We start from the raw sequence: 12,222 nt of genomic DNA on the forward strand, positions 1-12,222 counted from the left end.
AGCAAAACAACACACACACCCCCACTGAAGAACGTCCTACTGCACACCTGCCCAGCCCGCTCAGGACCAACCGGAACCTCTAACCAGGAACGTGGAGGAAACTATCAGCCTGGAGGAGCCTGGGAGACAGGGACGTAGTCACTAAATGTCACGAGATAGTGGATGGGGTCTTGGGGGAGGAAAGGACATCGGGGAAACTGAGGAAGTCTGAATACATGATGGATGTTGCTGGGAACAGTGGCTCACAGCTGTAGCCCCACAACTTTGGGAGGCTGAGGCAGGAGGATCAGCCTGCCTCAGCCTTCCAAAGTGCTGGGATTACGGGCATGAGCCACCGCACCTGGCATAAGATGATGGGAGGCTGAGGTGGGCAGATCACCTGAGGTCAGGAATTTAAGACCAGTCTGGTCAACATGGTGAGAAACCCCATCTCTACTAAAAACACAAAAATTGCACCATTGCATTCCAGCCTGGGCGAGCACAGGGCAAGACTCTGTCTCAAAAAAAAAAGTAACCCAAGATTTTTCTTTTTTTTTTTTGAGACAGAGTCTCACTCTGTTGCCCAGGCTGGAGTGCAGTGGTGCGATCTGAGCTCACAGCAACCTCCACTTCTTGGGTTCAAGCGATTCTCCTGCCTCCCAAGTAGCTGGGACTATAGGCGCGCACCACCACGCCCGGCTAATTTTTGTATTTTTAGTAGAGACGGGGTTTCACCATGTTGGCCAGGATGGTTTCAATCTCCTGACCTCGTGATCCACCCGCCTCAGCCTACCAAAGTGCTGGGATTATAGGTGTGAGCCACTGCGCCCAGACAGTTTTTACATTTTTAAATGGCTAGGGGTAGCCAGGAGAGGTGGCTCACGCCTGTAATCCCAGCACTTTGGGAGGCAGAGGCTGGCAGATCACCTGAGGTCAGGAGTTCGAGACCAGCCTGCCCAGCATGGTGAAACCCCATCTCTGCTAAAAATACAAAAATTAGCCGGGCGTGGCAGTGCAAACATGTGATCCCAGCTACTGGGGAGGCTGAGGCACGAGAATCGCTTGATCGCTTGAATCCGGGAGGTGGAGGTTGAAGTGAGCGGAGATTGTGCCACTGCATTCCAGCCTAGACAACCAGACTGTCTCGAAAACAAAAACAATAAAGCCTAGGGGAAAAAGATGAAGATACTTTGTGACACAGGCAGATTCTATGCACTTCACAGTTCCATATGTATAAATAAAGTTTTGTTGACACATAGCTGCACCCATTTATTCACCTATGGTCTAAGGCAGCTTTCACCCTACGGCAGAGCTGAGTGGTTCAGATGGAGACAGTCTGGCCCTTTTTAGAAAAAGTTGGCCAACCATGCCTGGTCTGCTGTGCTGTAATGATGAGGAAAGCTCTTGTCTAGAGGCCGGGGCACCTCACGAAGACCCTTTGAGCCTGCGGAACAGGTGTGCCGGGGCAGGACGGCCTCCCTGTGCTTCTAAGGCGCTGCAAAGGGCTGGGGACAGGCTGGGCCATTTGTTCCATCTTTCACAGCATCTAGCAAGTGCTAGGCTTGAGGGATGCCAACAAGTGTGTCCACACATGTGGGCCTGGCAGGGCTCGGATAGCCTGAGATGGCCTTTGCCTGGGAATCCTCGGACACACAGAGCAGCACAACTCTGCTGGAGGAGGCCACGGTGGGACAAAATGGCCCGGCTAAGAACTACAGCTCTGTGCAGAAAATGCAAACACCGGCTTGGGGTCACTTCCAAAACGGACTCCATCCTCCACGTTCGCCTGGGCTGCCTCCGAGACCCCCTCCAGCAGCCCTGAGCAGCCAGGGGACACCGGGGCGGGGCAAGACAGAAGATGCCGAAGCCAGGTCTCCTCCCTTGGGAACGTTAAGGCCTGGCAAGGAGGTACCTGGAGTACCTGCCTCTCCCGGGCCTGGACACGGGCCACGGTGCTGCCTCCCTGCACCTGTCCCCGCCCCCAGCACCCAGTGATCCTCCTTCAAGAAATACCCATCTGGCCAGCCCCCACCCCACCCTTCCCCAAACCCCCCAACAACTCTTGTATATGGCGATTCATCCACACCGTCAAAAGACACCCCCTAGTGTCACACGGGAATGTGGAACCCATGCTTGGCCTGGTTTTATACGAGTGTGCAAGGGTGAGCTCCTGGGGGCAGGAAAGAAGTGAGCAAGGTAGCCGGGCATGGTGGTGCATGCCTGTAATCCCAGCTACTTGGGAGGCTGAGGCACGAGAAGCTCTTGAACCCAGGAGGCAGAGGTTGCAGTGAGCCAAGATCACGCCACTGCACTCCAGGCTGGGCGACAGAGAGAGACTCTGTCTGGAAAAAAAAAAAAAAAAAAAAGGCCAGGCATACTGGCTCACGCCTGTAATCCCAGCACTTTGGGAGGCTGAGGCGGGCAGATCACAAGGTCAAGAGATAAGACCATCCTGGCCAACATGGTGAAATCCCATCTCTACTTAAAATACAAAAATTAGCCGGGTGTGGTAGTGCACGCCTGCAGTCCCAGCTACTTAGGAGGGTGAGGCAGGAGAACTGCTTGAACCTGGGACGCAGAGGTTGCAGTACGCTGAGGTTGCACCATTGCACTCCAGCCTGGGCGACAGAGTGAGATTCCATCTCAAAAAAGAAGTGAGAAAGGCGTGTGTGAGGACCTCGGGGGCCGCCACACACCAGGATGCTGTGAGTCCTGTTAGGAGCCTGAAAAAATCTGAACTGAGTCCCTCCCGCCTCCCAGCAGGCTCCTCGGCCTGGCCATTGTCATGGCTGCGTAAGCCTCATGGAGGCTGGGTCATCCTCATGGGGAACAGCTAATTCTCTTTTCGGGGCGCTGAGTAGCACCCCAGCCTCCACCCACTCTATGCCAATGATGTCTCTCTCCCAGTGTGACAACCAAAGGCATGCCCAGCCTTGGCCAAGAGTCCCCTGGGGGTAGAACCTGGCCAGGTGAGAGAGGCCCTGCTGTCCAGGGACCTGCATGCTCTGAGGCCTGACACCCCAGGTCCCTCCTCGTTCAGAGCTCCCTCCCCTGCCCCCATCCTGCCAGCCTGAGCCTGAAGCTGCTCTCTGAACCCCACCTGGCCCACCTGTGTCTAGAAGGCCCCCAGCTATTCCAGGTCACTCCCTCCATGTGGGCCCACGTGACGCCCCCCCACCAGCGGCCCCCACCCCAGCAGGCTTCCAGCTCTGCTCCCCACTAGCAGGGTTCCTGGCCCACCAGTCGCAGGCGGAACTCCCAGCTGTCCCCTGCCACATGCCCTGCAGACACGGCTGGGTGACAGGGCTCATGGGGGGGGGGGTGGGGGGCAGTGTGTCACCTGCTGAATGGCTGCCTTCACCGGAGTCAGACCCGCATTTCACCCAGCCTGAGTGAACTGAGTTGTAAAGGGCGCTGCTGCGGCCCCGAGAGGTGGCTGGGCCAGGCTCCCTCTAGGGCACAGGGCCGGTCCAACAGGGCGTCAAGCGGGGCTGGGGCTGGTACCTTCCCAGCACTCACCAGGCCCTGCACCCTCAAAGCTCCCTGCAGCTATTCGTCCCATTTGCAGGTGGGACAACAGAGGCCCAAAGACAAGAAACCAGCTCTAAGCCTGCACGCCATGGGTCCAGCAGGCGGACTCTAAGTTGGGACAATACTATCCCCACTGGACAGATGGCAACATGGAGGCTCCAAGAGACACAGGGGCCTGCCCAAAGCCACACTAATTGAAAAGCAGGGGACTGGCTGGGCACAGCGGCTCACACCTGTAATCCCAGTACTTTGGGAGGCCGAGGCAGGCGGATCACCTGAGGCCAGGAGTTTGAGACCAGCCTGACCAACAAGGCCAAATCCTACTAGAAATACAAAATGAGCTGGGCATGGTGGTGAACACCTGTAATCCCAGCTACTCGGGAGATGGTGGCAGGAGAATCGCTTGAACCCGGGAGGCAGAGGGTGCAGGGAGCTAAGATTGCACCACTGAACTCCAGCCTGGACGACAGAGCGAGACTCCATCTCAAAAAAAAAAAAAAAGGAAAGAAAGAAAAGCAGGGGACCCCACCAAGCACTGATCTTCCTTCTACCTGCCTGAAGGCACCAGCTACATTCTTTCAGGTTTCCTGTCCCCAGGGCACTGTGACAACAGAACCCACAGGGAGCCACTAAACAAAAGTTAACCTGCTGTGGCCCCACACACAAGAGGTGGGTATTATAATTATACCCATTCCAAAGGCGAGGACACTGAGACCCAGAGAGGGTAAGTGACTAGCCCAAGGTCACACAGAGGGTCAGTGGCTCCCAGAAATGACCCAACCCCCTCAACCAGCAGCTCTTCTCCCAGAAGCCCACCACGTCCTCTGATCTCCAGATGGGCGAGTGGGGGCTGGGCACTGCAAATCCCGACTTCAGCACCCGGCTCTCCCAACAGGATGCTGGAACCTGGGGACCCCAGGACTGCCAGGACCCCAACCCATGGCAGGAATCAAGTGGGTGCTCCTGCCTGCCCCCCATTCTGGAGTCCTGTCCTTGGATTGGGCATGGCCAGCGGGAGGGACAAAGAGCCTCCCCAGGGTTAGGTTAGGGGGCAGGACAGATTGCACCCAGACCCCAAGACACCCCGACCTCACATCCCCTTGGAGGGCAGACTTTCCCGCCTCTTCTCCTTCAGTCTGCACGGAAGCCTCGGGGCCCATTCACAACCTCAACACTTTCCACTGGACCCAAGGTCCCAACTCTCGCCCTTCCTTCATATTCCCTTGGGGACAGAACCTGCCAGGCCACCGGTGACCCCAGGGCACAAATAAGGGCCTCCCAAATTTCCCGTGGGACCCCAAGGCATCAGAACCTCTCCCTCGGCCCCCTACCCACCCTGGCCCTGGTGAGAGATGAGGGGCCTAATTCCCACCCCAGTCACCAGTCTCTTCTGGATTCATCAGGGAACTCGATAAAGCTCCAGGGAGAACTGAGACCACATGACTCACCCCAGAGACTCCAGGAAGACCCCCCCACACCCCATCTTGGGCCTCCTCAGAGGGCCTGGGCCCCCCAGTCACCTTGGAGCCCAGAGACCACCCCATTCCCCCCTGGATACCCCAATACCCAGCTTCATCCCCAGAGACTCCCACTCCCAGAATTGGGGGGTATCCACCGATTCTCCTTGGAATCCTTTGAGGGACGAGGCATATGGGGGGCTGCAGCCCAATACTCAGGGAGCCCCCAAATCCCCAGGACCTCTCTTTGGTGGGGAACCCTAGTCTGTAACCCTCATGGCCCCAAAATGCATCTCTCACGGAAGGGTCCCCAGAGCTAGATGGAGGCCCCTCTGCAGCCCTCACTCAGGACACGGAAGATCTCCTGGGACCCCCTCCACAGGTGGGGCATTCCTGGTCTGCACTTTTCACTCAGTGCCCTAGAAACCCCCTGGGGGTCCCCGAGAGAATGGGCCATTCTGGTCTGCACCCCTCCCAAGGGGTCCCCCAAGATCTCGGAAACTGCGGTGGGCAGGGCCTGCCCAGGTGGCACCCCTCACTCAGGGTCTCCCCCTGGAGATCCCCGAGGCCAGGCTGTCCCCACCCCTGCTCAGGGTCCCCCGCGATCGCGTACCCCGCGGTGGGCTGGGCCTGGCCGAGCTGTACCCCTCACTCAGGGACCCCTTGAAACCCCCTGGAGACCCCCAAGCTGGGACCCGTCCCGGTCTGCACCCCTGCCCAGGGTCCCCGCGATCGCGCCACCCCGCGGTGGCCAGGACCTGCACCCTTCATCCAGGAACCCCCCCCAAACCCCCTGGAGACCCCAAGCCGGGAGTCGTTCAGAGTCCCCCGCGATCGCGCACCCCGCGGTGGGCGGGGCCTGGCCGAGTAGCATCCTTCACTCAGGGACTCTCCGAAACGCGGCGGAGATCCCCGAGGCCGGACTGTCCCCGTCTGCATCCCAGCTCAGGGTTCCCCGCGATTGGGAGCCCCGCGGTGGGCTGGGCCTAGCCGAGCAGCACCCCTCACTCAGGAGCCCCCAAACCTCCTGGAGACCCCCGAGCCAGAGCCTCTCCCCGTCTGCACCCCCGCCCAGGGTCTCCGCGATCACGCACCCCGCGGTGGGCGGGGCCTGGCCGAACTGCACCGCTCACTCAGGGGCCCCTCGAAACCCCCTGGAGACCCTCGAGACCCGGGCCCGTTCCGGTCTGCACCCAGGATCCCAGCGATCGCGCACCCCGCGGTGGGAGGGACCTGGCCGAGCTGCACCCCTCACTCAGGGGCCCCCCGAAACCCCGCGGAAACCCCCGAAGCCGGGGCCCGTCCCCGTCTGCACCCCCGCCCAGGGTCCCCGCGATCGCGCGCCCCGCGGTGGGCGGGGCCTGCCGGCTGCACCCCTGCCCGGCCCCTAAGCCCCGGCGCCCACCTCGCGTGTGGTCACTTCCTCCTTCTCTGAAATCTTGAGCAGGAGCCGGTCGTTCTCCAGCTCCAGCGCGCGGACGCGGTCAATGTAGTGCGCCAGGCGGTCGTTGAGCTCGCGCAGCTCCTCCTTCTCCTGCAGCCGCGACAGGCGCGTGGGAGACAGCGGCGTGGCGGGCCCGCCCGCGCGGCCGGGCAGCGGCGTAGCCATGGTGGCTGCGGCTCGCGGCCTGCGCTGCTCCCGACGGCGGCCCGGGCTCGGCGGGCTCATTCAATCCGCGCCGCCGGCTGCAAGATGGCGCCGCGCCGCGCCGCGCCCGCCGCCCGCCGCGGCGGGGCAGCCTGGGACTGGTAGTCCGGCCACCGGGCGCGCGCGGGGCACGCCGGAAGTTGAAGTCTCCGTCCAGCTCCCGCTTCGCAGAGGCGCTGACTCCAGAGACAGACTGCATGGCTGCAAACTCCCAGCTCCGCCACGAGGAAACAGCATTGGGTTGCCATTGGGTTGCTTTCTAGTACCTGTTTCCCCACTTAGAGAACCTCAAAACGTGTTCAAAGAACCAGACACAAAAGGCCATACAGGGCCGGGCGTGGTGGCTCACACCTGTAATCCCAGCACTTTGGGAGGCCAAGGCTGGTGGATCACTTGAGAAAAGAAGTTCGAGACCAGCCTGGACCACATAGGGAGACCCCCCCCCCAACCATCTCTACTATGGAGGTGCGCGCCGGTAATCCCAGCTACTCGGGAGGCTGAGGCAGGAGAATCTCTTGAACTTGGGACGTGGAGGTTGCAGTCAGCCAAGATCGCAGCACTGCATTCCAGCCTGGGCAACAATGAGAAACTGTCTCAAAAAAAAAAAAAAAAAAAAGCCATATAGTGTAGAATGCCACTGGTATAAAATGTCCAGAAGAGGCTGTCAAGGAGTATGAATTTCAACAAATTCAGTTTAATGATCTCATTGGCTCTTATTAGCAATTCATGAATCGGACAGCATTCAATCTATTAAATAGGCACTCCAGTGAGCTGAGCAGAGAGGATGGGCATTCTGCATTATAGGCAGAAAAGGCTGAAGAAAGGAGAAATAAGAAATAAAATAAAAGCCAGGTCAGGTACAGTGGTTTGCTCACGCCTGTAATGCCAGCACTTTGGGAGGCCAAGGTGGGAGGATCGCTTGAGCACAGGAGTTTGAGACTGGTCTGGGCAACATAGCAAGACCTCGTTTCTAAAAATAAAAATAAAAAATTAGCCAGGTGCAGTGGCTCACACCTGTATTCCCAGCACTTTAAGAGGCCAAGCCGGGCAGATCATGAGGTCAGGAGTTCGAGACCAGCCTGACCAATATGGTGAAACCCCGTCTCTACTAAAAATACAAAAATTAGCCAGGCATGGTGGCTCATGCCTGTAGTCTCAGCTACTTGGGAAGCTGAGGCAGGAGAATTGCTTTAACCCGGGAGGCAGAAGTTGCAGGGAGCCAAGACTGCACCACTGCACTCCAGCCTAGGCAAGAGTGAGACTCCATCTCAAAAAATAAAAATTAAGGCCGGGCGCGGTGGCTCACGCCTGTAATCCCAGCACTTTGGGAGGCCGAGGCGGGCGGATCACGAGGTCAGGAGATCGAGACCATCCTGGCTAACACGGTGAAACCCCGTCTCTACTAAAAATACAAAAAATTAGCCGGGCGTGGTGGCGGGCGCCTGTAATCCCAGCTACTCGGGAGGCTGAGGCAGGAGAATGGTGTGAACCCGGGAGGTGGAGCTTGCAGTGAGCCGAGATCGCGCCACTGCACTCCAGCCTGGGGGACAGAGAAAGACTCCGTCTCAAAAAAAAAAAATAAATAAATAATAAAAAATAAAAATAAAAAAATAAAAATTAAAAATTAAAAAATTAGCTGGGCGCCTATAGTCCTAGGTATTTGGGAGGCTAAGGTGGCAGGTTTGCTTGAGCAAGAGAGGTCAAGGTTGCAGTGAGCCATGGTCACATCACTGCATTCCAGCCTGGGTGACAGAGCGAGACTTTGTCTCAAAAAAAGTAAAAATAAAAATATGAAATAAAAACCAATTGGTTGTTTCAAAGTTACTTTTTTCATAGGGTGTGTTTTAACCCCCTCTATTTTGAGGGGCCTTCTTTATCAGGTTAACCGGGCCCCTTTGGCTTGGTGGCTGTGAATGGTTTTTTTTTGAAAACCTGCACCCTTTAAAGTTCAGTTTAAGGCCAGGTACGGGTGGCTGTCAGCACTTTGGGAGGCTGAGATGGGGAGATCACTTAAGGCTAGGAGTTTGAGAACATCCTGGGCAACACAGTGAGACTCTGTCTCTACAAAAAAAAAAATTTTTTTTTTTTTGAGACAGAGTCTCGCTCTTGTCACCCAGGCTGGAGTGCAATGGCGTGACCTCGGCTCACTGCAACCTCCACCTCCTGGGTTCAAGCAGTTCTCTGCCTCTGCCTCTCGAGTAGCTGGGATTACAGGCGCCCGCCACCACGCCCAGCTAATTTTTGTATTTTTAGTAGAGACTGGTTTTCACCATCTTGGCCAGGCTGGTCCTGAACTCCTAACCTCGTGATCCACCCACCTCGACCTCTCAAAGTGCTGGGATTACAGGCGTGAGCCAACGCACCCAGCCAAAAAAATTTTCAATAATTAGCCACGTGTGCTGGCACGCACCTGCAGTCCCAGCTCCTCGGGAGGCTGAGGCAGGAGGATGGCTTGCATCCAGGAGTTCAAGTCTGCAGTCAGCCATGATTGCGCCACTGCACTCCAGTCTGGGCAGTAGAGCAAGACCCTGTTTCAAAAAATAAAAAAATAAAAGTTCAGTTTGACTACGTGGCACCTAGCACTAGTGACTCCATTCCAATTTTATCTGGTCTGCTGGGGACTAGAGACCCTATTGTCTAAAACAATGGCCTGCCATACATTTTATTTAACAAGGCCAGGTGCGGTGGCTCATGCCTGTAATCTCAGCACTTTGGGAGGCCGAGGTGGGCAGACCACCTGAGGCCAGGAGTTCGAGGCCAGCCTGGCCAACATGGCAAAAACCTCTCTCTCCAAAAAGTACAAAAATTAGCCAGGCGTGGTGGTGTGCGCCTGTAATCCCAGCTACTTGGGAGGCTGAGGCACAAGAATCGCTTGAACCCAGGAGGCAAAGGTTGCAGCGAGCTGAGATCACACCACTGCACTCCAGCCTGGGCGACAGAGCAAGACTCCGTCTCCAAAAAAAAACCCCCAAAATGTAATTTGACAAGACAACCTGTACAGCAGTGTTTCTCCAACTCTGCACTAGATATTTGGGGCCAGATCACTCTCTGTTGCAGGGGGTTGGAGTCAGGAGGTGCTGTCCATTACAGGGTGTTGAGCAGCATCCTCGGTCTCCACCCACTCCATGCCACAAGCATCCCAGTCTCCTACTTATTTTTTATTTTATTTTTATTTTTATTTGAGGCGGGGTCTCGCTCTGTGGCCCAGGCTGGAGTGCAGTGGTGCAATCTCGGCTCATTGCAACCTCCGCCTCCCGGGTTCCAGCGATTCTCTTGCCTCAGTCTCCCGAGTAGCTGGGATTACAGGCATGTGTCACCATGCCCAGCTAAGTTTTTGTATTTTTAGTAGAGACAGGGTTTTGCCATGTTGGCCAGGCTGGTCTTGAACTCCTGACCTCAAGTGATCTGCCCGCCTTGGCCTCCCACATTGCTGGGATTACAGGCGTCAGCCACCGCGTCCGGCCCCAGCCCCCTAGTTATGACAAGCAAGTATGTCTCCAGACATTGCCATATGTCACCAGAGGGGCAAAATTGCCCCAATTGGAGAATAACTTCCTCCTGACCTAGAACTGGCCCGGTCTTCCTTCTGCCTGGGGAACTCCTCCTTTTCACACATCTCACCTTGGGGGTTTGGCTCAGCCTCCGCCAGAGACCCCAGTAAATCACACACTGAGAATCTAATTCCCTTTCCAGCCTACTGAGGACACTGGGGGAAAGAGCCCACCTGCCTCCAACAGCCAACATTCACTTGCTAATATTCCCCTCTTACCAGATAGACCCCCAGCCTTAGAACCCAGGCAGGAAGCCTGGCATGGTGGCTCACACCTGCAATCCCAGCCACTTTGGGAGGCTGAGACAAGAAAACGGCTTGAGCCCAGGAGTTCGAGACCAGCCTGGGCAACATAGCAAGACCCAACTCTACAATACTCTACAATTTTTTTTTTTTTTTTTTTTTTTGAGACAGAGTCTTTCTGTCCCCCAGGCTGGAGTGCAGTGGCCCAATCTTGGCTCACTGCAACCTCTGCCTCCTGGGTTCAAGAGATTCTCCTGCCTCAGCCTCCTGAGTAGGTGGGATGACAGGCATGCGCCACCATGCCTGGCTGATTTTTGTATTTTTGTAGAGTTTCATCATGTTGGCCAGGCTGGTCTTGAACTCTGGACCTCAAAATGATCTGCTCACCTTGGTTTCACAAAGTGCTGGGATTACAGGCGTGAGCCACTGTACCTGGCCCCTACAAAAAAAATTTTTTTAATTAGTTGGTCGTGGTGGCGTGCATCTGTATTCCCAGCTACTTGGGAGGCTGAGTCAAGGAGATCGCTGGAGCCCAGGAGGTGGAGGCTGCAGTGAGCTATGATTGCATCATTTCACACCAGCCTGGATGACAGCGCAAGACTCTCTCTCTCTCTTTTTTTTTTGGCAGGGGGGACAGGGTCTCACTCTGTCACCCAGATTGGAGTGCAGTGGCTCGATCTCGGCTTACTACATCTTCCACCTCCCAGGATCAAGTGATTCTCCTGCCTCAGCCTCCCGAGTAGCTGGGATTACAGGTGTGCGCCACTACTGCCCAGCTAATTTTTGCTAGAGATGGGGTTTCACCATGTTGGCCAGGCTGGTCTTGAACTCCTGACCTCAAATGATCCGCCCACCTCGGCCCTACAAAGTGCTGGGATTACAGGCGTGAGCCACCGTGCCCAGCTGCAAGACTCTTTCTCAAAACAAACAACAAATAAACCAGCCAGGCAAGAGGGAGCTAAGCTGTGACTGTGTATTTAGAGAACTGATACTGTTTTCGTTCCTCATAAAGGGAGGAATATAAAATATAAAGACAGATGGTAAAGCACAATGGGAAATAAATACTACTACAGGAGGCGGGGCCGGAGGGGAGAAGGATTATTGAGGTTTGGGTGGGAAGTGGGGTCACTTTTTTTTTGTTTTGTTTTGTTTTGAGACAGAGTCTTGCTCTGTGGCCCAGGCTGAAGTGCACGATCTCAGCTCACTGCAACCTCCGCCTCCTGGGTTCTTGTGATTCTCCTGCCTGAGCCTCCTAGGTAGCTGGGACTACAGGCATGCGCCACCACGCCCGGATAATTTTTGTATTTTTAGTAGAGACAGGGTTTCGCCATGTTGGACCAGGTTGGTCTCGAACTCCTGATCTCAGGTGATCTGCCAGCCTCGGCCTCCCAAAGTGGTGGGATTACTGGTATGAGCCACCACGCCCGGCCAGGTCACTTCCTATTCTCCACCCTCAGACTGATCTGAAACCCCCTCCCCATCAACTTCTCACTGACCACCGGCCTTGGCCACTGGCTGACCTAATCCCCCAACTCGCCGGTCATTGGAGGCCCTACGGGGTCCCGCCCCCAACCCCGTCGCGCTGCCCCTCTGGGCACTTCCATCCCCACATACCCCCATACCCAGCCTTTGCCTGTGCTGTTCCATCCGCCAGGAGCGCCGTTTCCTGCCTGCCTGAGCGGGCCTGGGCCTCAGTCTTGCGCTCTGCAAACCGGGGTCTCGAATCTAGCCCCGCCCTCCTGCCTCGGCGCTGGGGAGGGGCTTCGGGTGCCCAGAGCCATCCCCGCGGGACCCCCAGGGACTGGACTCCAAAT

The 12,222-nt window shown here is 56.4% G+C and overlaps 1 protein-coding gene across 2 annotated transcripts in view; it reads right to left on the bottom strand.

Moving 5' to 3' along the window:
- The window catches only part of LMNB2 (lamin B2), a 33,714-nt gene extending 21,492 nt beyond the window's left edge, over positions 1-12,222 (bottom strand). The window contains exons 1-3 of one of the 2 annotated variants that reach the window (XM_063620661.1): positions 12,031-12,222; positions 9,026-9,143; positions 6,373-7,186 (exon numbers count right to left, since the gene is read on the bottom strand). In XM_063620661.1, coding sequence (XP_063476731.1) covers positions 6,373-6,636 — 264 coding nt within the window. In that variant the 5' untranslated portion in view covers positions 6,637-7,186; positions 9,026-9,143; positions 12,031-12,222. Of the gene's footprint in view, positions 1-6,372; positions 7,187-9,025; positions 9,144-12,030 lie in introns of those variants that run through there. The other variant, XM_055250243.2, reaches the window with a different exon arrangement.

The sequence above is a fragment of the Symphalangus syndactylus genome, chromosome 17 (assembly GCF_028878055.3).
Source record: "Symphalangus syndactylus isolate Jambi chromosome 17, NHGRI_mSymSyn1-v2.1_pri, whole genome shotgun sequence".
In the NCBI taxonomy this organism is placed as follows: Eukaryota; Metazoa; Chordata; class Mammalia; order Primates; family Hylobatidae; genus Symphalangus; species Symphalangus syndactylus.